This window comes from Mustela nigripes, chromosome 9, assembly GCF_022355385.1.
Source record: "Mustela nigripes isolate SB6536 chromosome 9, MUSNIG.SB6536, whole genome shotgun sequence".
Taxonomy (NCBI): Eukaryota; Metazoa; Chordata; class Mammalia; order Carnivora; family Mustelidae; genus Mustela; species Mustela nigripes.
The window spans coordinates 20,297,516-20,323,074 of NC_081565.1; the positions used below are offsets into that span (position 1 = coordinate 20,297,516).

The 25,559-nt window shown below is 44.5% G+C and overlaps 1 protein-coding gene across 2 annotated transcripts in view; it reads left to right on the plus strand.

The window, feature by feature from the left end:
• Window positions 1–15,933, plus strand: part of LCN9 (lipocalin 9) — a 33,138-nt gene extending 17,205 nt beyond the window's left edge. The window contains exons 3-8 of one of the 2 annotated variants that reach the window (XM_059412224.1): window positions 8,152–8,288; window positions 8,988–9,061; window positions 9,740–9,850; window positions 10,209–10,310; window positions 10,463–10,508; window positions 15,424–15,933. In XM_059412224.1, the coding sequence (XP_059268207.1) occupies window positions 8,221–8,288; window positions 8,988–9,061; window positions 9,740–9,850; window positions 10,209–10,310; window positions 10,463–10,508; window positions 15,424–15,481 (459 nt within the window). In that variant the 5' untranslated portion in view covers window positions 8,152–8,220 and the 3' untranslated portion in view covers window positions 15,482–15,933. Of the gene's footprint in view, window positions 1–8,151; window positions 8,289–8,987; window positions 9,062–9,739; window positions 9,851–10,208; window positions 10,311–10,462; window positions 10,509–11,439; window positions 11,701–15,423 lie in introns of those variants that run through there. The other variant, XM_059412225.1, reaches the window with a different exon arrangement.
• Window positions 15,934–25,559: the final 9,626 nt, after the last annotated feature.

Sequence of the window (25,559 nt, forward strand, 5' to 3'; positions counted from 1 at the left end):
GTGATGTGTAAAATAGGAAGGTAGTAGAACTAACATTTAAGTCAGAATCATCATTCTCTGGAAAAAACGAGGAAAAATTAGACAATGACTGGTTAATGTAGTTGAGGCAAAGTGAGGAGAGAGAAGGAAACAAGAAGACACTAATGAAAAATGCCAAGGGAACTGGACCTCAGAAGCAGAACTGGCTAACTAATTTGTGGGGCCCAGTGCAGAATGAAAAGTCAGGAATCCATGTTCAAGAAAGCAGGGAGGGACGCCTGGGTGGCTCAGTCGGTTAAGCTGCTGCCTTTGGCTTGGGTCATGATCCCAGCATCCTGGGATGGAGTCTCACATCAGGCTCCTTGCTCAGCAGGGAGCCTGCTTCTCTCTGTCCCTGCCTGCCACTCTGCCTGCTTGTGCGTGCTCTCTCTCTCTCTTTCTCTCTCTCTGACAAACAAATAAATAAAATCTTCAAAAAGGCAGGGAAACTGTACCCTGAAAGGTACAACAGTAGAACAGGGGTTTTTTTTCCTTCCTGTGGTCTTCATTGTAATTTATTAGCATAAATTTTCATCTTCCTATTGTGCAATGTTGGCTTTAAATGCAATAAATAACATTCAGTGCCTATGTAGAATGACCAAAATTAAACGAGTTGGGTTTTGTAATTCATGTATGCAGATGCATTTCATTCTCCCAGAACAGTAGAAGAATGCCACACAAAACTAACTCACTTTTCATTTCATTTCTTGACATGTGTGCATTCCACGAACACGCTCTCTGTCCAGCTTCCGGATGAGTGAGTAAGGACCACTTACCCTAAAGGATCTCCATGTCACGCTACCTTTTCTTTCCTGTCTTTGTCATAATTTTCAGCATTAGTAAATGCAGGGATGTATCTCTAATGAAAAAGGACAAGATGCGGTTCCTTGATGTCTTTTGTATTTCTTACACCACCACTGGCTTCTTGCTGAGAGGGAAGCGAGTTTCTCCTTGGAACAGAAAGCTCGGCCTCTCTTTGGTCGTCAGCACCTGTATTTCCTCACTTGTCCATACAACACACTCCACCTTTCTTGAGTCTCACGGAATTCCTTTCTACTCACCGTGGGTCCACTGCGATCCTTGTTCGTGGGACATGGGGAACACCATATGCAAACGGAGAGCGAGGAATGGCAGACATACTTATTGTGCGAACATCCTCTGTCCATGCACCTGCTCCTTGTCCCAGTGGGCCTCATCCCGGGGAAACGAGCCCTGCCCAGAAGCACATGGGTGCACAGCCCCGTCCATGTGATCCGCCTGTCGGTTTACAGGTCAATCCCTGCTGCCGGAGTGCAGAGCAGAGCATGGATCAATGACCCACTGAGCCAGGTGCACCGCAGGGCTCTGGGCCATGCACACACCCAGAAGTGTGAGTCTCCAGCCCGTCTGGGGCTACTTGTAGTAAAAAAACGCTCCCATGGGTAAAGAGCATCAGTATCGGCCTGGGCTCGCAAACTTCCAGACAGGTGGCTGCACTCACAGCCTTACCTTATGTGGTCCCTCTTAATATCACTTATACTGGAACTCAGTGGTGTAATGTTATTACACATCTTTTCTTCCAGAAACATCCATTTTCCTTAGAGTTGCTTACTATTTTGTAGTTTTACTTTCCTTATGTATCTCTGTCTTAATTCGTTAAGTATGTAGTGGAAGTATAAATTGCCTTTAAATTATTTCTTTTCTTCCTGTTTTATCTTCCTTCTCCTCCTCCTCCTTCTTTTAAACTCCGAGGCGCAATCCTGGCGCTTAAGCCCGTCTCCAGTCAGGTACTTGCTCTTGTCTGAGAATGTTCCTTTCCCATTATTCATGGCTCTCCCTTTGCTTCTCTTGTGTACCATCCTGGGTCCACATCTTTCTTTTTCTTTGCTTCCTTCCTCATTTTGTGACTCTCTTCCTCCAGAAACTTCTCGATAAATGATTCGTGGAAGTGAATATGTTCAACTTTTCATAGGTGAAACAGTGTTGATCCTATTTCTACATTTGAGAGTTTGGCTGGATTTTGTAAACTGTTCAAAATTACATTCTCTCACGAGTGTGAAGTTATTTTGCCATCATTTCTGAGCTTCTAGGATTTTTGTTAAGAATGCCATCTGAATTTGCGGACGGGGTCACGAGGCTGGGCTTGGAGAGGTCAACACCACGAGCCCTTTGGATGGTTTTTCTAGGAGGAATGGGAAGATGAGGATTTTGAGCGGTGGAGTAAAGTGATCTCGTGCCTGTTTTTATAAAACATGGTCTCTGGCCTCAGAAGAGGAGAGAAGAGAGTGCAAGGACTAATATTTTCTGGGAACCTATTGCATTCTAACACTTTCTAAACCTTTTCATGTTACCTTTGCAACAACTCTTTGAGGAAAGGGAGGCTGACAGGGGTTCACTGTAGTCAGAATTTGAATCCAAGTTTTTCTGACTCCAAAGTCACTATTATCTTTTCAATGGAAAGTTGACTCTCTGGGTAACTTGGGGCCATGTGCACATAAGTACTTGCTGAATTTTAATGAGTGGCTCTGGATTAATAATTAATTAATAATTAATAATCCCAGTGGATCACTGGGATTATTGGTTTTCTGACCTAGAGGGATCCCTCATGCTGGGGTAGGAACTTGACATTAGAAATTGATTTTAAATTAAATTATTAAATTATAATTAAATTACTAAGTAACTTATAAATTATAATTAATAATAATAATTAATAATCCCAGTGGATCACTGGGATTATTGGTTTTCTGACCTAGAGGGAGCCCTCATGCTGGGTAGAAACTTGACATTAGAAATTGATTTTAAATTAAATTATTAAATTATAATTAAATTACTAAGTAAATTATAAATTATAATTAATAATAATAATAATCCCAGTGAATCACTGGGATTATTGGTTTTCTGACCTAGAGGGAGCCCTCATGCTGGGTAGAAACTTGACATTAGAAATTGATTTTAAATTAAAAAAAGGAACTCCAACCCAAAAAAAGAAAAGAAATTAGGAAAAGATTCTGCTTTCACTTCTGATTCTACCTTATGTGGGACGAGAACTATAGACCTCTTTTGAGGAGACTCCTCATTTCTGGATACTAAGATGGTGTGCCAGACGTGGAGAGTCATTGCTCAGATTCCCCCTCCAAGAAAGGGCTCCTGGCTGAGCTGTGAGGAGTGTGGTTAGCTGACAGCCTCCACTGCTTAGATTTGCCTCAGTTCTTGAGCTGAGGTACTGGTCTTCTTGAGGTGACTCCAGCCAATGACCGAACATGACTGTGGTACAAAGTCCTATCTAATTTCTGCCTGATGCAGGACTTTTCCAACATCCTTCAGAGCTTCCCACTGGGCTGACAACTTTTGTTGGATTTATGTCACCTTTTCCTAATCCTCTGTAATCCTGCCTCCTCCTTTTTCCTTTCACAAATGTTGCTCTCTGGTAAGCCTTTTACACCCCAAATCTGTCTCAGTATCTGCTTTCCAGAGGACCCAGCTGACACAGATGGTATGTTGTTAGCCCCAACCAACCTTTCATTCATAAAGGGCGTGGATATTTTTGAACTGGATTTGAGTTGGTACCAAGAGAATAAATAATCACGCTGGGTGCTAGGGACCAAAAAATACTTCCATTCTGGCACATGAATTAAATAAGCTTGTGTTTCTTCCTATTCTTGGCACTGAGAATGTTTTGATATTATATAACACGGCTTGGATGTTCCCACTGGCTTTCTCAGTGAGTGATCTGTTCAATTCATTGAAAGTATGACTGAAGACAAGGTCACTAAGTCCATTGCCAGTCAGCCAGTTTGTTTCAGTCAAGTTGCCTGGCTCTAAATGGATTGTTATCCATTCAGATATGGATTCCATAAGCCCCTTGCCCACACGCTGAGTCACAATGTAGACCAATCGTTTCTCAACCACATGGAAGACTGTCACCCTTCTCTTGGATCACTTATAAAATATCCTGTATCTGGTGTTGTGTGAGGAAGTCCTAATGTGTTGGTGACCGGGTTCTTCATTTGAAGCCATGAATGAAAGGGAAGAACTTTTCCTCTTTGGTATGGAAGTACCTCCTAATTCCTTATAAGAAGAACAGTCTTTTCATATCATCCATTCAATTAGCAAATATCCATTTACTAAGAAGAGTTGTTACATGCTCTTCACTGGGTCAGACTCTTGGCGGCTCCACCCAGATTTGTACGTTTCTGAGAAATCCGCATGTGGCTTCCCCAGTTGTAACCACCAGGCAGATGCCTCTGAGTGTCTAAAGCATTGCTTGTTCCTGTTCCATTTGTCCTTCATGTTAGAAACATCAAGCTTTAATCTTCGACAGATGAAGTCTTAAGAGTCGGGGTTCTGGGATCAGACAGTCTTAGCTTCAAATACGGGTTCTCCTACAGACTGACCGTGTGATCCTGGTCTGTTTACTTAACCTCTCTGAATCTTAGTGCACACCTCTGTAAAACAGGATAATCCCTATCATATAAAGCTCCTATGAGGATTAAATGAAAGAATATTTATAAAGCACTTATCTAATACTGAGTTATGACTCTATTTCTGACATTAAAATATTGTTTTTGTATATCAGGCTCTTGGACAGATGATATTTGTACTGTTGCCTCCTCATTGTAACTATTTGCCTTGGTGAGTGAATTCTGGCACAATCCCATCCTTGAACAAATGTGACTTTGAACAAGACCTTCTTTCTTTGATTACCAGATTGTTCCTAAGTTTGATGAAGCCTGAAAGCCTTAAATATAAAAGTTGCTGATGCAACTTTACCGTAATATAGCAGTTTGGATTCAGGCTTCATGTTTGAAATGTGGCTATCGGATTGACTATTTGCTCTCTGGTCTTAAAAGATCGGTAGATATTTGGGGCCTAGGCAGTTCATCCCTGGAATGACTGTGACAAGAGTCAGGACCTTACTCAGCTGATCCCATAAAAGATAAGGTACAAAGACTAGCTTCCCAATACAGCGTCAGAGGCAAAAAAAAGTACCCTTAGCCCATCTGCTGTCATTGTGCTGGCCGAGACGGCCTCATCAGAGGTGCTGTTTGTCCCCTAGCAGAAGGGAAGGGGTCCACGTCTTGGGGCCCCTAAGCTGGAAGGACAAGTCCATTCTCAGCTCTTTCTCCACAAAACCTTGACTTCCCAGAGACCCTCTCTCTCCTTCTCCACTGGACTGGGAAAGGACAGATGTCTATTAAAGCTTATGTTCCACTCATCTGAAGGGAAGAAATTCTGTCTCTGCTCCTGGGTTTAAGTGGTTAGTCTTTAATTGAGTCAAATCACATTTTAGTCTTTCCCCTTTTATTCCTCATCTTCATTACTATTGTCTTGCAAATAAAAAAATGTATACATATATATATATATATATATATATATATATATTATTGCAAGTGTTTTCTCCCAAATTGTCTCTTTCATTCTTTTGTGACTTTTATAGAACAGAACTATTTAATTTTGATGCTATCCTATTTATGAAATTGCTGTTTTAGGACTCATCCTTTTGGTATTGTATCTAGAAAATCTTTGCCTAACATAGGGTGACAGATATTTTCTCCTCTGTTCTGTTTGAAAAGTTTGTAGTTTTAGGTTTCCAGTTTATGTCTATGATCCATTTTGTGTTAAGTTTTGTATATGATGTAAGGATTGAAATTCATCTCACTGCATGGATAGCCAACTGTTATAGCATCATTTGTTAAAACTATCATATCCTATGACAAAAATTAGTCAGTCATTCATATAGGTGTTGCTCATGCTAATACCACACTGTCTTTCTTATGGTAGTTTTATTTAAAAATCTTGAAATAGAATATTGTTAATCTTCCAACTTGTTCATCATTTCCAAATTTGTCTTGGCTATTCTAGACCCTTTGCGTTTTCATATAAATTTAAAATCTATTTTTCAGTTTCTAGCAAAAAAAAAGTCCCTACTGTGATAGTTACGTTGCTTAAGCGAATGGAGGAAGTAATGTACACAGCCTTTGCCACCAATTCAAGGTCAAGTCTTCCATCAAGGGGCAGGAAAACCCATAGCCAACCAATAGTGGCTAAAGTTACATAGAACTCAAAATCCCAGTGCCTGGACGCTGGTTGAGCAGGAATTAGGAATTAAGAATAGTCACAGGGGCTGGCGTGACCTTTTTTTTTTTTTTAAGATTTATTTATTTATTTATTTGAGAGAAAGAGCGAGGGAGCTAGCACAGCAGGAGAAGGGAGAGAGAGAGAGAGAATCTCAAGCAGACTCTGCACTGAGCACAGAGCCTGATGTGGGGCTCTATCTCAGGACCCTGAGATCATGACCTGAGCCAAAATCAAGAGTGAGATACTTAACCGAGTGAGCCACCCAGGTGTTCCTGAAGTGCCTCTTTCAGTGGAGCTGCAGATAGAATGCCACAGTTCCTAGGTTCACTGCCTTGTGCACAGCCCCGTCCATGACACCAGCCTCTTTCTGTTTTGGGGGGAAGTGCAGAAGGGGGCAAGGTGCAAGGTATAAATGAACCACAGCGTTTGACAAGCCCCAGCTGGGGGCGAAGACCCTACTCACCTGCAACGCTCTTGCCACATGCCCTCCGCATCTTCTTACCCTCCCTAACTTTCAAGACCTATGCCAAGTCCCACCTTCTCCAGGAATAATTCTCTGACCAGTATGTGCCAGACATTACACTGAGGGTTCTACACACATCATCCCATCGAATCCCTATAGTAATCTATGAGGAATAGATTTTGGAAGAATAGATTTTGAAGAATAGATTTTGAAGCCTTATGGCTTCAGAATGGCAGAGATAGGAAGGAAGCCCAGATCTACATTAATTCCAAAGCCAGGTTCTTAAGCCCTTTCTACCTGATACCACCTCCTCCGTGTTATCCCTTTTCTGACCTATGATGGTTTGGACTTAGTCTTGCTCAGTTGGGTTATTTCATACGCTTGTAGAATCAAGTTTTCATTGAGGAGATGAAGCATTTCCCCATCTCTGTTGAAGGTTGCCTGCAGGAACAGATGACATCTTGCACTTCTCCACCTCTCTTACAAGGCCCTGTGGTCTAGTGAGGTATACACGGGGTTAAACAATTTGTCCGTTCATTGTGGGGGAAGGGGGAAACCACAGTGGTTTGGAGAATAAGGAAAATAAATTAAAATATACTGAATACCAGAAACCATATTTCATTATTTTATTTGATCCTACTTTGATCAACTCTATTTTAATGTTTCATGAAAGGTACGATCATCTTTGGTAGAGATAGTTTCTTTGCTTTTGAAATTAATAACAATGGAGCGGCATGCCCAATTCTGCACACTCACTATGTGAGTGGTCGAATATAGACCCCTACACACCCCTCTTCCCAGTTACAATGCGTTCCCACCACACATCATCGCCTTTCTGATTTCAAGCCAGATCCATGGTTAAATTTGGTTCCAAAAGGCAGCTCTTTTTTTTCCCCCACTATTTTTCTTGTGTATATGTTTTCGGAAATTTAAGGCCACCAAGTAGATCTAAAAGAGATGAGACTGCCAAGTTTCAAAAGGGCAAGAACAATTCTTGGCTCCACACCAGTGAATGACAGACCATTTCATGGAGTGGGAGGAGGAAAGGTGGTGTCCCCTGGACAAAAAAAAAAAAAAAAACAGATCCAGACCAGATACAAAAACAGAGGAGCTGGGGAGTGGAGCCACCATCCAGGAGAGACTCCCTCTCAGCGACTGTGGGGAAGACAGTACCATCTCCTGCCAAGATGAAGCTGTTGTTGCTGGGTCTGGGGCTGACTCTAGTCTGTGCCTTTGAGGAAGGAAATGATGTTGTGAGAAGAAACTTTGATGATTCGAAGGTAAAGTTGGTAGAGTGCAGTAGCTTCGTACCTGGGGGGTGGTATGGAGGAATCTGGGGCAACATGGCCATACTGGAGGGCTGGTGATCAGACTTTCCACTAAGAGCAGTTGTCCCATGTGAAAAGATGGCAATGTTTGGGGGACCTCTCTTCTCCCTGGAGGGACAGTCGAAAGAGCCCTAGATGTGGCACCAATTGACCTTAGGTCTAATTCCATGTTCATGTCACCATCAGGAGTCCCAGCCCACAGGCCAGGGTTCACAGAGACACGTGTGTCTCTGTGGTGTTCCCTTTCCTCTTTTCTTACCCAATCATTTTATTGATTTATTGCAGATTTCTGGATATTGGTATTCCATTCTCTTGGCCTCTGATGTCAGGGAAAAGATAGAAGAAGGTGGTAGCATGAGAGTTTTTGTGAAACACATCGAAGTCCTGAGCAATTCTTCTCTGCTCTTTAACATGTATACAAAGTAAGTGTGGCCTTTTTCACTTGGGAGAGTCTGAATATGGTGTTGGACCTCTGCGTGGGGCACAGAGGCGTACACATACATCCCGGCTCTGTACTCAAAATCAGAGCCCATTTCCTCACACTGATCCAGAACCTAGAGAACCTGGGCCTTTTCTAGACTCAGAGAAAAGAATCATGACAGAAATATATTAAAGCAGGAGTAGAGGAGTAAGGGGTAGAAAGTTTCAGAAGCAAAAGGAGTGTGGCATAGGTTTGGAGCACAAGATTTGGAATTGGCACCCTATCTCTCCCTTGAACCTCTCTCTTACTACCTGTATGACCAAGAAACTTCATCTCTTTCCACCCCAACTTTCCCTTGGGTAAAGAGGATAATAATAATTCCCTTGTGCTGTTTGGCAAGGACCATGTGAGATAAGGTTTGTAGAGCACTTTTCTGAGAGGTCGGCCCATGGCAAGTCTGTGGCTAATTATCTAACCAGGTGTTTGTAGTAATAGTGGGAAATGGTGGCAGAAGACCAGTGATGGAAACCATTGATTCATTCTTAAAGTGTCACCTGAAGTGAAGTAATGCAAATAAAAGCTCTTTGGAAACTGCACCCCCAAAGTGTTCAACAGTTAAGTGGAATCAGAAACTCATAAGTAGAGTGTGAGAGAGCCAGTCCATCAATACTCTGGGATGTCAGCTTATTCTGTTTTACAGAGTGGATGGAAAGTGTACTGAAATTTCTCTGGTTACTGACAAAACAGAAAAGGATGGTGAATATAGTGTTGTGTGTAAGTACATGAAAACGTCTTTCTATATTCTACTTCCAAGCCCAAGAATTTACTAAACCCCAATATCTTCAGGATCTTGACCCATTCCTGATCAGTGTTTATGCACATGATATAATGGGGGCCATCTGATAGACAATATCCTGAATTAGGAAGAATCTTGCATACAAAAGCAAATACCTGGCACATCATACCATCAGATAAAGAAGGCAGTTTGGTTATATATACGTCCACCAAGGAAAGAAAATTGGCAGAAAAACAAGTGGCAGGACGGCTTCTCATTCCCTGCCCAATTTCTGATGATGTCTGGTGGGCCATTGCCACAGCACATGGCTCAGCATATAGCACCGGGTATGGAAAGCCAGTGGGGCTTGTAGAGAGGACAGAGAACCAGTGTTGGCAGAGATGGTCAGGAGTGGTAGGTGAGTCTCAGGGAGGATGATAGAGCATAAGTTGACACTTTGGTTAAATTTTTCTACCACTAGTAGTCATTGTACCAATATCTCTTGGGATGTTGCCTCATGAAGCCCACGGGAGATATAGATGAGGGCATTAGATATCACTTTCTATCTCTTCCACCATATGCACTTGAATTTGTTTTGTGGATGAGACCAGGTAAAGGGTTTCCCTTGCTTCCCAAGGACCACACAAGCTCTGAGCTGTATTCTGTTTCCTCCACAGATGATGGATACAATTTATTTAGCATTGTTGAAACAGACTACACTGACTATATTATATTTCATCTTGTGAATTTCAAGGAGGAGAACACATTCCAACTGATGGAACTCTATGGTAGAGTATTTTCACGCTGACACTCATCTTGGGGTGGGGAGGGAGAAGAAGGGAGCTAAGTCTGGAGACAAAGCAGTCCTCCCAATTTTATCCTGGAATGTCTTAGCTCCCCTGAAGACAGATGCTCACCTTTGGTAATCCCTCAGATTTGGTGATGGGAAAATGATAACATCTTTCATCATGCCAGAAGTCTATCCTGAAGATGTCACATTCAAGACAGGTTATAACTCATCCCCAAGACTTCCACCTAGGCACCCAATCAGTGCTCTCCATTTCCCCGTCCATCTGGAGCCACCCCATCACAAGCCTCAGTGACATCATATGTAAGACACAAGAGTTCCTGTCACTCTTCCCACAGCTCGAGAACCAGACGTGAGTGAAGAAGTCAAGAAAAGGTTTGTGAAATATTGCCAAAAACATGGAATTGTTAAGGAAAACATAATCGACCTGACCAAAGTTGGTAAGTTTAGCTATTTTTGGTTTTTCCTTCCTAAATTCTGATGTTACTGAAGGGGAAAAAACCAAGAGAAGACAATGCCCCCAATCAGTCCCCTTTGTCTTACCCTGGAAAGTGAACTGATGTCAGTGTTCTCATGTGCTCTGTCTTTCCAGATCGCTGTCTCCAGGCCCAGGGGAGTGAAGAGGACCAGGACGCCAGGTTGGTGATCTCTGGTGGAGAGGGTGGCCCAGGGATGAGTCCCTTCCAGAAGCATTAGGGGTTTGTGTCTAAAGATGATAATGAAAATAATTTGGTAAGGAAGCTTATGGGGAGAGCTTGAGATGTGGAATTGGAGTGGCTGGGTTCAGGACTCATTCCTACCATGAGCTTTTGAACAAATGACCTAAAAAATACAAGGGGAACAACAATGTCTCCCCTCCTGAGTTACCTCTCGGACATAATGCTGGCGAAAGACTGATGACGTGCTAAAAATGATTAAGACTTAAACATTTGAAAAGGGGGAAAGAGTAACAGGGTGTGAGTTTCATATACATTCCTGAAGATTCGTGCTAACACCCATTCCTGTGTTCATGGTCTATCTTCCGTGCCCAGAAGCCATCTCACCCTCTAATGTATGGCAAACATTTCTTCCTCCAATCTCTGCACATCTTTAACTTCTCATCTCAGACTAGAGCTGTCTGAATGCCTGCTTGTCTTGTAAGCTGGAAAATAGACTCTGAATTTTCTCTTTGGTTTCCTAGCTTAGATATATTGTGGAGCTTCGTTAAGATACTGTGGGTTGCATAAAGTCAGCCTTTATTAAAGGTAGCTATGGCTTTGCCGTTATCTCTCCATTTATCTAAAACTCTTCAATGGCAGAAACAAACCTAGCATTCCTCTTTGCTTCCTTTCTTTGTTTCATAGATTCAGTTTGGGGAAGATTGAGATGGAATCAGCAACAGAAAAAAAAAAGGCATTTATTCATTGTCCTCCCTCCCCTATTCTGGCAAATAATGTAGGTTAGAACACAGGTTGATATCTTCTTCTTCACCATTTGGCTTGATAATAAATTTTTTTTTTTTTTGCTCCTAATTCAATCCATGAAGTGCTTAATATATTTCTGTGTTCTCTTTTTCATCTGCTGATTTAGTGCTGAGTGAATACTTCCTCATCTGGGCTCCAGGATCTTCCCTTCCATGGTCCCCACGCCATCTAGTAACAAGTTTTGATTTCCATTATCACTTGTGGAAGAATTAGCTCTGTCTGCATTTTCAGGATCTTCCCTAATTGTCTAGGAAAACTCATCAACCGACCAAGAATCAAAGATTTCCTCCTAACTTCCAACTCTCTTTGCCATACCCAGGAGAACTCTACCATGAATAAGACCTTCTTCTACCTGGGCAATAAATGATTAGCCTTGCAGTCCTGTGGTTTGTCTTTGTGTATATGAGAGACGTGGGGCTGATGACAAACAAATGGTGGGGGGGGAGGTGACCTCTGAACCCATAGTCTTTCTCTAGCTTCTCAGAATTGTTCCTGAGTTTCTCCCTCCTCTGTAGTAATTATCTGTCCCTGTGAATGCCACTTACCCTTTGATTTGTCATTTCTTAGTGACCTGATAAGACAGCCATGCCCAGAGTTTGCCCCATCCTAGAATTCTCTTTTTCAATGGTGCTGACAGATGGATGCTGCTGACCTTGGTACCGGCTCAACATGTTTCAGGACATGTCCCCATTTCTCAGCTTCTCCATGACATTCATTCTAGGAGATGGTCAGTGTCCTTCCATTCTCTTGGTAAAGCTCTTTCAATCGTTACACTTATCTACTGTGAACATACTGAGTGAAATTCTATGAAGTGTGAGCAATCCCTATGTTCCACAGTTTGCACTTGCTACAGTCAGGAGGCATCAAGGGGGCCAAAATGCCATCAGCCTCTTCTTTGGGGAGCTGATGAGCTTTGGGGAAAGGGAAATTAAAGATCCACCTCCACTTACAAACCTTTTGCAATAGCGTAAAGCTTAGCAAGACCTGGGTGGGGTTGTCATACAAAAAAAAAGGAATGCCTTGGTCATTAAGGACATAAGGCTAATGAGGGAAGACTTTAGAGGCATGTGGCTCTCCCCACATTGTACTCTTCCTCCAGGTCAGAAGAATAAGTTAGGTTCAGACTTACTGCTCCAGACTTCAGCATTTGGTCTGCTTGGCTAAAATATGGCGAAAGGCTATGTAAAAAGTCAACTAGTCAGGGGGAGATCCCTCATTTTTTCTTTAACTGAAGGATGGTTGACACACAATGTTACAGTAGTTTCAGGTGCACCACACAGTGATGCAACAAGTCTGTCAGATGGAGTAGCCATCTCTCTGATGTCAGATCTCAAGAAAATCTAGGACCCCTCATTTCCTAAAAAGATTGATTGATTGATTTAAGGGGGCAGAGCAAGAGAGAGAATCTCAAGCAGACTCCCCACTGAGCATGGAGCTCAACCTGGGGCTCGATCCCAGTACCCTGAGATCACAACCTGAGCCAAAATCAAAAGAATCAGATGTTTAACTTATTGAGCCACCCAAGTGCCCCTAAGACTCCTCTTTTTTTCTTTTTTTTAAGATTTTGGGGGGACTTGGGTGGCTCAGTGAGTTAAGCCTCTGCTTTCAGCTCAGGTCATAGTCTCAGGGTCCTAGGATCGGGCTCTCTGCTCAGCAGGGAGCCTGCTTCCCCCTCTCTCTCTGCCTGCCACTCTGCCTACTTGTGATCTTTCTGTGTGAAATAAATAAATAAAATATTTTTTTAAAAGTTTAACTGATTAAGAAAAAAGATTTTATTTTTTTATTTATGTCAAAGAAAGAAATAAAGATTATTTAATCTTTAATTTAATAAATAAAGAAATAATTTAATTTAATTTAATTTAATTAATTTAATAAATAAAGAAATAATTTAATTTAATTTAATTTAATTAATTTAATAAATAAAGAAATAAAGATTTTATTTATGTCAAAGAAAAAAAGATTTTATTTATTTATTTGAGAGAGAGCGAGGAAGCAAGAGAGAAAGAGAGCACGAGTTGAGGGGAGGGGCAGAGGCAGACTCCCACTTAGCAGGGAGCCTGATGCAGGGCTTGGTCCCAGGACCCTGAGATCATGACCTGAGCCAAAGGCAGATGCTTAACTGACTGAGCAACCCAGGGGTCCCATAGAACCCCCTCATTTTTAAATGTTAACACTTCAGGGATAGAACAGCTAATACCCAGAGGGGCATGGTTTAACATACCCTTGGGAACACTTAAGACATTACCAACAATAACAATACAAGGAAGGCCCCATTAATGACAGGAGATGGCTGGATAGCATCATATGACAGCCAAGAGGGAGGCACAGAAAGACCCCCTGTTGTTCTCAGGTCAAGATGGCAGCTTGAGCTCACATGAGACCTACCCTCCAACTCCAGACACTTGATGCAAATGAGCCAAGAAATGTTCAGAATACTGGAAAGCAAGGAGTGAGGATGTCTGTAGATCAGAAGCAGAGCAGTCTTTCTGGAAATGGAAGGGTAAGGCAGGGGAAGAAAGAAATGATGTGGGCAAACAAGCCAGAGCAGCAGAGCCCAGTCCTCTGGGTTCTGAGTACAGAGCTGGGTCCCTCATGCAGTGACTCGCGCAGGGTTGGGAGCAAGTGTCACAGTGGCCAGCGGGGTCACAGAAGGAAGCTGACTGCCTGTGGCCTGCAAAGGAGATACCACCACCCATTTAAGAAGGAATAAAACAGGCCCTGCTATTCTGGAACCAGCCTGACTCCCACCACTAGGCTTCCGTGTTATCACAAGTTGGCCATGATGCTCACCGCTAGACCACTATTGATCCAATTAGACATCAACAACCTCATCAAACATCAACATCAGACTACGTCACTCTGAGATCATAAAAACAAGGTCATTGTGCAAATATGCCCTCTCTCTCCTAAAATGAGTGAATTCTACATGTTTATTCTCAGGTTCATGTCCTCTCCTTATGGATAAGATTTATTAAGATAACCAATCTGACTCGCCCCTGCTTTCTGACTGCACCCAATCAAGAGTTTCCCCAGATCCTCCCCAAATCCTGTAGTAGGTTCTTCCTAACCCTCTCTTACCGAGATGCTCATGGTTCCCCATGGTGACGCTCTTCCTTCCTGCAATAATTAACCCAACTTGTTCAACTCCAGTATGTTCCTGGTGATCTTTGGTTGAAGAGTATTAATCTTTTTAGGACTAGAACTGGGACCTACTCCATGCATGTGCTGCCTGGAATTCTGGGAGGCACCAAGCTAAATCACAAATTCTAGGTCTGCTTTAATGCTATGCATGCTTAGGGGCTAGGACATAGGACCCTCCAAGGAGTTTGGCCTGGACAACTAGGAGGATGGAATTGCCATTTTCTCCAGTCGGCTGGAGGAACCGGTGTAGTGGGGAAGGACCTCAAGATCTCAGTTTGGGACACTTCATTAGTTGATCTACCTTGCCTGCTATTAAAAAAAAAGAGAGAAAAAAAGGAGGGAGAACCCTACCATAACCTATGATGAAGATAGAATTAATTTTGCCCTCCCATGAATAATCTGAAGCAAGAGTTCCAAGTGGACTGGCAATTCTGTTCTTTCTATCTTATTTCTCCAACTCTAGGACAGTTGTCTTCAGCCGTGTGGTTAAGCGGAGTTGTAGGAAGTGAGAGAAAGGAGAATGTGGTGGAAACATGGTCTTATGCCCACTGTCCTCTGTGGCCCCTGGCTCTGGGAGCTTCTGGTTCATTGCACCATCAGCCACACCCACGTTCCACTTGTCAAAGCTTGGAGAGATTACTTTGAGGATTAAAGAGTCACATGCTTTTGCTACAGGCCAGACCTAAATTTCTTTTGGCAATGCAAATATCTTCAAAGACAGTAGTAGGCTTCTGATGCGTTTAACACTTGACTTCTCCTGAATGGATAACAAGATCCCCCCAAATCTTATGCAAGCATAGATTTAAGCCTGGAAACACCGGGATTTTCTAGATTGACATTTATGCCCTTCCCACCCCATCTCCCTTTCTTAATTTAAAGTGGTTACTTTGAGCCCATTGGAAACAAAGGATTTGGGTGCAATGGGCTGTAACACCTTCTTTGCCTGCAGGCTTGTGACCTTTTTACAGCACAGCCTTACATCCTACTTCTGTCCTACTAAGACTTGACTGCCACTTCACAGCCGCGCTTACAACTGCTTCACTTCGGGGTAAAGAAGCCGTGACCCTCCCTGAGATTCTGCTTTCTCATGAGCTCCCAGAGACGCCAATGCTGTGCCACCCAGGGGGTGCCGTAACACAGGAGAAGTGAAACTATTCCTTTAACTTTCTTCGGTGCTTCTAGTCTTGGATTATGTTGCTCCACCTGGGTGCTGGAACCTCCCAGGTGTACTTCCCAACTCCCACCGAGGGATTCTCCCCCACAACTGGTGCCTGAAACAGGTGATTCTGGGAGGGGATGAGGGCTCACACCGCCTCTTCCGCCATCTTGCTGATGTCAACCCAAGTGGGTTATTTCACCAAAAAGACATACAGAGAGAAAGGCATCATGTTTTCAAACCCATTTTAACATCTTCTAGAGTATCTAATGGAATCAGGAATCCTACAAAAGATGGCGGAACCTGCCACTACCAGGAGCTATGCTACTGCTTCTTGGTACACTTTGTTCAGGAACTGGAGGTCCCAGCTCCCAGCCAAGTCCGACCAGGAATTCTCCACCATGATACTTAAATCCTAAGTTTTTTTTTTGCCTTTTTTTTTTTTTTAAGATTATTTATTTATTTATTTGACAGACAGAGATTACAGGTAGGCAGAGAGGCAGGCAGAGAGACAGAGGAGACAGCAGGCTCCCTGCTGAGCCCCAATTCGGGGCTCAATCCCAGGACCCTGGGATCATGACCTGAGCTGAAGGCAGAGGCTTTAACCCACTGAGCCACCCAGGCGCCCCAATCCCAAGGTTTTTGTTTTTGTTTTTGTTTTATTTCTTACCATCCTAACTATCACCTCACTGGCCATCAACACATTCTTAGGGCCTGAAAACAAATTGAGTAAAGGAAGGGAAATAAATTTGCTGCAGAGAGCCCCAGTGAGCAATATTTCAAAGGCAGACAAGTGCGAATTAGGATTACTCAGTAGGTCATATATGCCATGTTTCCTTCCAGGAGTTAAAAATATATGCAAGGAAACTCTGCTTGGGCCTCAAAATATAACAAGGAAAGTGTATTTGCATCCAGTGGACTGGGAGACGTGTCCCAGGTTGATTTTCTGTTTTTGTTTTGTTTTGTTTTAAAGATTTTATTTATTTATTTCACAGACAGAGATCACCAGTAAGCAGAGAGGCAGGCAGAGAGAGAGGGGGAAGGAGGCTCCCTGCTGAGCAGAGAGCCCGATGCGGGGCTCGATCCCAGGACCCTGGGATCATGACCTGAGCCGAAGGCAGAGGCCTTAACTCACCGAGCCACCCAGGCGCCGCTGATTTTCTGTTTTGCTTAACAAGTCACCGCAGCACAAGTTTTGAAGGTCACAAGACTGACACAGGGTTCACTGAACCAACACAAAGTGAACCCCAAGTCTGCTAGCTAATTTATTCAGATCATCTTCTATGTCTTTTTTTTTTTTTTTTTTTTTTAGAGTTTTAAAGTTTTCTCCTTAGTAATCTTCTTGTGTATTCATGGTTGGTGATTCCTATATGCTTCGACTCTCTGTTTTGGTTTTTGGTTTTTGTAACCACTAGTTGTTATCATGAGTTTTCGCTGGCTATAGAGAAATGGTATTGGTTTTCATAAGTTGATTGCTTTAGCAAGCTTGATGACAATTTTTGATTAGTTACAACAAAATCAGTTCTAATGCTTTATGGATTCTGTTGGTTTTATAGGTGTATGGTCATATTATCTGCGAAGAGTGTCAATATATGTCTTATAATCCGTTCAAGTCTCTCTCCCCTCCCCCTTTTTTCTCTCCCTGTAATGTTAGCCAGAACCTCGGGCCAATTTTAAACATTGAAACGATACTTCCTATACCAGGGGCTGGCAAACCATGGCCCGTAGGCCAAAGCCTTCCATCTGCCTATTTCTGTATAGCCTGTGAGCTAAGAACACGTTAGGAACACTGATTTTCAACCCCAATTAAGTAAAATATTATCCCTCCCAAATCCATCCTTCTAACCAATAGGCCTCTGTTAAAAATAAATTGTACTCAATATTATATTTTAAGTCTCATCAACAATGTGCTTTCTGTATTATTATGTCAGTACCTACATAATATCTTTGATTTTGCCTCTTAGCCAACAAAAACTAAAGTAGTTACTCTCTGGCTCTTCAGAGAAGCAGATTGCCAGCCCCCGTTTCTATACATGGCGTCTCCCTCCCTATTATCCGTGCCGCATTTCCCCCAAGCAGACAGGCTTGTCCCTGCAGCGCGCCTTCAATAAAATGAGCCTTCGAGCACATCACTGTGGGACAAGGGGCTATTTGCAAGCTGTCCTTTTACGGCTCTCCTTCAAATAGCAGGACTGTCTTGAGCCTGAAAGGAGGAAATTTAGATGAATGTTTCCAGAGTAAATATCAAACCAGGACACCCTGAGGTTATTTTGGGGTTTAAGGACAAGGATGAAGATTCCAAATCTCTATGCTGGGCTCAGAGGACTTGGTCATCTGCTCTTCTTGTCCCCGACAGGACTTCGGTGCAGACTGTGGTCCTGGAAGCGAGCCCATCGAGATACTCGCTGTTGTTCTTAAAAATTAACACTTCAGAAACACTGTTCTGTTGGATTCAAAAAACATATGATGGATCAGTTCGGGTTATTAGGATAATAGACAATTACTGGCTAACTTCTTGGTAAAGCCAGAGAACTGGAGTGCCCCGTGGCTCCCGAGAGCCTGGCCTGGGAGATAAGACCTGGCCAGCAGCGCGGACGCCATTAACCAGCAGCCAAGATCCCCATAGCCTGACACGATGACCTTAATTCTCCACATTTCTGGTAAGCCTGATTAGTTACGCACACTCTTTTCCTCAGACACCCCACGAGCAATCCCATCTCCGCACCCTTGCCCTTGCTGTTGCCTCTGTGCGAAATACTCGTCCCCCAGATAGCGGCCTGGCCCATTCCCTCGCCACCTTCTGGCCCCTGTGCGTCCCTCCTACAGAGGACTCCTCCAAACCCCAAGGATCAAGTAGTACTCTTTCTCCACCTTCCTTGACTGGCCTCTCCCTTTTATTTGTTTATTGCTTGGACCCCCTCCCTCAAGAGTGTAAGTACAAGGAAGCCAAGGAGTTTCTTGTGTTCACCACAGTAGCCAACACCGGCAGCATGCTTAGCACGACACAGGCTCCCCATGTTCGCTGCCTTAATAAGTAGGCTTCCCTGTTCTGCGCAGGAAGGATCAGAGAACCCATCTTCTTTCTCCCTTGTCTTGCCCTAATCTTTTCAGGAGTGTCTCAGCTCAGACCAAAGAATGTGGGACCTTCAGAATTTTGCCCGTTGGTGGAATTGGAGAGATGGGAACACTGGGCTCTTGGAGGGGGACTTGGCTGTCTCTTACACACCCAAGAAGAGCAGGCCTAGCAACTGACCCCTGAGAGAGGAAGAAAGGACCGATTCATGCATGATCTGCCTCCCCACCTCCTACAACCCAGGCCAGGGTGCTAACTCACTGCCATTTCTGTCCAGGCTCCCGGGGGGCTTGAAGGGAGTTGTAGAAGTTGAGATTCAAGAAATGAGTAAAATGGGGCGCCTGGGTGGCTCAGTGGGTTAAGCCGCTGCCTTCGGCTCAGGTCATGATCTCAGGGTCCTGGGATCGAGTCCCGCATCGGGCTCTCTGCTCAGCAGGGAGCCTGCTTCCTTCTCTCTCTCTCTCTGCCTGCCTCTCAGTGTACTTGTAATTTCTCTCTGTCAAATAAATAAATAAAATCTAAAAAAAAAGAAAAAGAAAAGAAATGAGTAAAATGGTAGACAGAGACTTGGCCCGATGGAAGGATATGGATGTTTCTGAAATGTGATCCAGTCTTCAGAGTTGAATCAGGGAGGCCTGAAGGCACCAGAGGTCTCTGAATCTACAGAAGAAGATGGAAGAGCAGCTTTGCAGGGTTCCGAAGAAAGGGAGGGACTGAGGGTGTGGGGAGCTGGGGGGCAGCCTTTACCCCTCCCTGACTGTCTCCCTTCCCTCAAATTGGCTTCGCTGGTTTGACTCAGATTCTTACAGCCCCTACACATATGAACCTCCACTCAGCAAAAACAAAGAGATGACTACATTAGCATCATCCTGTGTGATACTTAGGTTACTCCGCCTCTCCCCCAAACTGACAGCAGGGCCTGCAAGTCCACATTCCCTCAGGGCCAGGAAAAGATGCGCAGGAAGCACCTGCGAGTGGCCATTCTCCATTCGCGTGTTTTTCATCTCAGCACTAAAGCAAGGAATACAACAAGAATCCACGCGTTTCTTCCCCATCTATAAAAGAGGGATAGTAAAGAGTAACATCTAAATAGTAGATCCTTGTAGATATTAAATTAGTTAACATTGCAAAGCCTTTAGAACAGTGCCTGACACACAGTAGGCACTATCTAAAGCCTTTGCTGTTATTATTCCTTTACTACATTTCTGCAGTTTGCTAATAATTTCATTGTGATTCTCGCACATACCTTCACATGTGAGCTTCATCCATAATGTATTTTTTAAACAAGATTTAATTAATTTATTTGACAGAGAGATCACAAGTAGGCAGAGAGGCAGGCAGAGAGAGAGGAGGAAGAAGTCTCCCCGCTGAGCAGAGAGCCGGATGCGGCGCTCCATCCCAGGACCCTGAGATCATGACCTGAGCCGAAGGCAGAGGCTTTAACCCATTGAGCCATCCAGGTGCCCCAATCCATAATGTATTTTTATATGATGATTCTTATCAGATTTTAAGACAATGCTCACTTCATAAGACACGTAAGGGAGCTTTGCACCTGAAAATAATTTGAATAGCTTCAGGGTGATCTATTCTTTAGAGAGCATCATTTAAATTAGAGAGAACTTACCTATAAAATCCCTGCCTCATCTTCTTTGGGACCTCTTTCTTTACTAGTTTTCTATTTCTCTTGGGTTGTTGTTGTTTTTTGTTTTTGTTGTTTTTTGTTTTTGTTGTTTGTATTTAGATTTAATTTATTTATTTATTTTTAAAGATTTTATTTACTTATTTGACAGAGAAATAGCACAAGTAAACAGAGAGGCAGGCAGAGGGAGAGGGAGAAGCAGGCTCTCCGCTGAGCAGGGAGCCCGACATGGGGCTCAATCCCAGGACCCTGGAATCATGACCTGAGCTGAAGGCTGCAGCTTAACCAACTGAGCCACCCAGGTGCCCCTAGATTTTATATATTATTTGAGAGGGAGAGAGAGCAAGAGAGAGCACAAGCAGGGGAGAGAGGGAGAAGCAGGCTCCCGGCTGAGCCCGCAGGCTGACCTGGGGCCCAATCCCAGGGCTCCAGGATCGTGACCTGAACCGAAGACAGACGCTCAGCCAACTGAGCCACCCAGGTGCCCAGAGGGCTGTGATGGTTGTGCTGACCACCAAAGATAGCTGTTTTCCCTGGGCATCCTGAAATTAGATGTGGCTCTGTAACTTTCTTTGATCAGTGAAAGGCGAGGGAAGTTCCATATGTCCAGGGGAATCGGGATTTTTCAGTGCCCCCCAGGTGATTCACAAGTACAGCCAAAGTGAAAACCGTTTGCGTAAGGACGGAAGGATCTTTAAACCAGAATCTCTAGAACTGTCGCTGCGGAGAGGGGATGCCTGGAGAGGCCCCAAACCAGGGCTTTGCCGCCGCGGGGCGTCGGTGGATTGGAGGGGAGATCGGCCTTTTCAGATCGGCCCCGGTGCCCAGAGGAACCCAGAGAACGGCTTCCACCCCCTCACAGGCGACCTCTCCATGCCTCTGCCCGGACTTGTCTCCCTGCAGTAGGGCGAGATGTACCTGGAGGGCGGCACGGCCCGCGGGCAGGTGCACCGCGCGGGAGGCCTGGCGCCGCCTGGTGGCCGGCTGCGCACATCGCAGCCACCGCCGCCGCCCGCTCGGGCGCGGCTCAGAAACAGCCCCGAGTCCGAGGGAGCCGGCTGGGTCGGGCTCGCACGGATACATGGAGGACATGGGCCACTTTGGAAAGCCTCTTCCAGAAGGCCTGGGGCTCACGTCAGCTTTCTCAGATGGTCTGCAAGCCGAAAAAGGCAGGTCGGGCGCGGAGCATGGAGCGGAAGGCCGCCCAGCAGGGATGTGGGGAGACCAGGAAGTTTGAGGCTACAAAAGGCCTAAGGGGAGGCCGGTACAGGTGCTTTTAGAACCTAGGGGTCAGGGAGCCCCCAGAGCCTTCTGGTCTCCTCCCCCGACACCCGCAGGAGTTGCAGAGTTCAGAATAAGGACCTGCAGGGCCCTTGGGCTGGGAGAACTTGTGTGGCAAGGTCACTAGTCCCGTCTCCCACATAGAAGCATTTTCCGCTTAATGTCAGGAATAACAAATCATGTTCATGACCATCGGAGGTTCTATGCGAAAAATGCTAACTGGAAAGTTATTTCCTCTTTTTAATAGGGTTGTGTGTGTGTGTGTGTGTGTGTGTGTGTGTGTGTTGAGGTGTAATTGTCAATCGACTGTACGTTTTTATTTTTTTATTATTTTTCATTTTTAAAAAGATTTTATTTACTTATTTGACAGAGATCACAAGCAGGCAGAGAGGCAGGCAGAGAGACAGGAGGAAGCAGGCTCCCTGCTGAGCAGAAAGCCTGATGCACAGCTTGATCCCAGAACCATGGGATCATGACCTGAGCCTAACGCAGAGACTTTAACCCACTGAGCCACCCAGGCGCCCCCCCAACTGTACATTTTTAATGTATAGCATCTGATGAGCTTTTATGGAGTTACACCACACTCAGAATAGTGAGTATATCCCTCATGATGGAAAGTTTTCCTTGTGATTCCTCCCTCCCCGCCATCACCCAAGTCCCATGCAACCACTGATCCATGGTCTGCCTCCAGAGTTTGCATTTTCTAGAGATTTATATCAATGCTGTCATGAGTGTGTACTCTTTTTTTGTTGTTGTTGTTTTGGTGACTTTCATCTCTCATCGTTATTCTGAGGCTAATTCATGTCGTGCTCACCAGTAGTCCATTCCTTTGTATTGCTGAATAGTGTCCTGGTTTATGGATATACTAAAAATTTTTACCCATTCATCTGCTGGCAGACAGTTGGCTATTAGAAAGAACACACAATGAATGTTCATGTACAAGTCTATCTATGGACACACCTTTTTTTTTTTTTTTTTAAGATTTCATTTATTTGACAGAAAGAGAGATCAGAAGCAGGCAGAGAGGCAGGCAGAGAGAGAGGAGGAAGCAGGCTCCCTGCTAAGCAGAGAGCCCGATGTGGGGCTCGATCCCAGGACCCTGAGTTCATGACCCCAGCAGAAGGCAGAGGTCTAACCCACTGAGCTACCCAGGCGCCCCTGGACATACCTTAAAAAAAAAAAAAAAGATTGTATTTATTTGACAGAGAGTGAGAGAGAGAGAAAGCAGAAGCAAGCTGAGGAGGAGGCAGAGGGAGAAGCAAACCCCCACCCCCAGCTGAGCAGGGAGCCCCATGCTGGGCTCAATCCCGGGACCCTGGGATCATGACAGACGTTTAACTAACTGAGTCACCCAGTCATCCTTCCATATCCATTTTAAATAGGAAAAACTGTAATGTGTTACACAGAACCCCACACTTCCAAACGGTTTCCTAAAATCCAAATAAAACCTGGGAAGTGCAATGTGGAAATGGCACCGGCAACCAAAGGGTTAACAGGACTACTGGGCACAGCTGAAACTTCTTACCCCCAACTTTCTGTGCTTTGCCTTCAACTAGCCCAGACTGTCCTCCTCTCAGGAGGCGGAGTTGAGGCGTGCTGCCGGACTCCAGGGTTGGTTCCCTCTGCAATACATCTTTTCCTTGCTCTGTCCTCAGGATCTCGAAGTTTGGCTTTGCTGCCAGTTGGGCCTGCCAGTCTGGGTTCAGTTACAAATCGGGCAAGTCAGCCCCGAGCTCATTGTTGGGGGTTCGGCCCCCTCAGCTTACAACAGGAGTCCGAGCAGGAGTGCAAGTAGCTGCCCAGGCTCTTTGTCCTAGGGACCGTCCCCAGGACCCCACCCTGACTCCTCGCCACAGACCTTCGATGCTTACTATAACTCTTGTGGCAAAGAAACCATTTTTGGTTTCCGTGTGGACAGACATCTCTTGGTGAGAACTCTGGGAGGGCAGGTGAGTTTCTCCTTCCTCCTGTTTGGTTTGGCTCTCTTAGCCTTTTTTCTTGCTCCATTAGTAAGGGGCGGGGGCGCCCGGGTGGCTCAGTCGGTTAAGCAGCTCAGGTCATGATCTCAGGTGAGATCCAGCCCAGTATGAGGCTCTGCACTGGGAGGGGAGCCTGCTTGAGATTCCCTCTCTCCCTCTGTGCTCCTCCAAACCCCTTTAAAAATAAATAAATAACAATCCTTTAAGCAAACAAAAAAAGGTTATCTAGGAAACTATTTGGTTCAACTGGTGCAGCCCCAACTTTCAGGAAGGAATAAACGATGCTCCAGAGGTACTCTGAGCTTCTTCGGTTTGCTGCTGGAGCTTCTGGTGTCTGAATAAAACCAGCCTTGTTCTGATTGAAAAATGGGAAATGACGATCAGCGCCTGCCTGCAGCCGTTTGGGCTGTGTTCTCCAAAACTGTGCAATCTCTCCCCCCGCCCCAGCAATGCTTGGTAACAATATTCAGTAGGCTCTGGAGGAAAATGGCCCCAAATGGATCCATAAATTATAATACCACCTTGAGATTTTTATTTTGTAAAAGGTAGGTATTTGGAAATTGGGCCTCTAAGATTTTGTTCGATCTTACTTGTGTATTTGTGTGTGGTCCCTGTATGTTGTAAATGTGAGCTGTTTTCTCTAACCTTGGGTGGTTTTGCTAAAATTGGTTTGTGCAAGAGCTCGAGGTATTCTAAACTCTGAAAGACAGAAACTGACCCAGATGTTTTTCAAGTTCATGTCATCTAGGAAAATGGGCAAAGCTCATTGGTTTAATTAAAATGGACATGTCTTTAGAGTTATCAACATCTGATATAAAACATTCATTTTTGCCCGTGTTCACAAGTCAGGTAGGACCCTGTTATTCATGTTATTTCTGTTGTAAACTTTGTTCGGGAGGGGGAAGGGAAAAAAAACCTAGAATTTTGTGTAATGTCCTATGAAGTTTTATGGATAATCTGCTCCGTTTTCACTAGGAACTACAGTTTCTCACAGTTTGTTTTTGCTTTGAATTTGAGGATAGTTGATGCACAATGTTCCATTAGTTTCAGGTGTGCAATTTGGTGATCGACCACATTTACTAAGAGTTGGAAATTTTAATAAGGGAAACAACTCTGCAGGGGAAGCGAGACTCGTTATTTAAAGAGGTGAAAACCTAGGGCAAAATCTGAATTTAAAAAGGAAAGTTGTAGAAGTTTTGTGAGAAAGGAATCTTGAGAAAGGGATTTTTGTGTATGGTCGGGACTTAGAGTACGGAGAGGAGTAGGTCAAAAAGCTTATTATCGAAGTGAGGGACACCTGGGGAGGAGAGGGGAGGGCGCGGGAGCAAGGTTAGGTAGAAGCTGAGCGGATTCTCTGAGCTTCCAAAAGCTGGGGTGCCTTTGAGAACCCTCCTGAACTGGAGCAAAAGAGCCAGACTTTGCTACCCTCTTATGAATGGTCACTGGATGGGACCACCTGGGAAGAGGCTATGACCTTGGCAAGGCAGATCTTCAGTCAAGACCATCCTTGACAGCCTCTGAGGGTTGAGAACGTCTGCTGGCGGCCTCCCCACAGCTGAGACTCGCTCGTTCCTGATGGGGGCTCTGATCAGCCCATTCTCTCGCCCACCGCCAGAACAGAACGCAGATCCAGGAGGCGCCTCGGTGTCCTTGTCTCAAAGAGCCTAGATCGACATGCGAGATGACCAGGAGGAAAATAGGGACTGCATAAATTATTTTAAAAATTCGTCTTCTGGGTAGGCTGGGTGGTTCAGTTGGTTGAATGTCTGACTCTTGGGCCTGGCTCAGCAGGGAGCCTGCCTAAGGTTCTTCCCTTTGCCCTTCACCCCACCCGTGCACACTTGTGTGCTCTCCCCCAAAATAATCTTTAAAAATCAACTTTTTGGAATGAAATGTTTTTTTAAAGATTTTATTTATTAGAGGGGCATCTGGGTGGCTCCGTGGGTTAAGCCTCTGC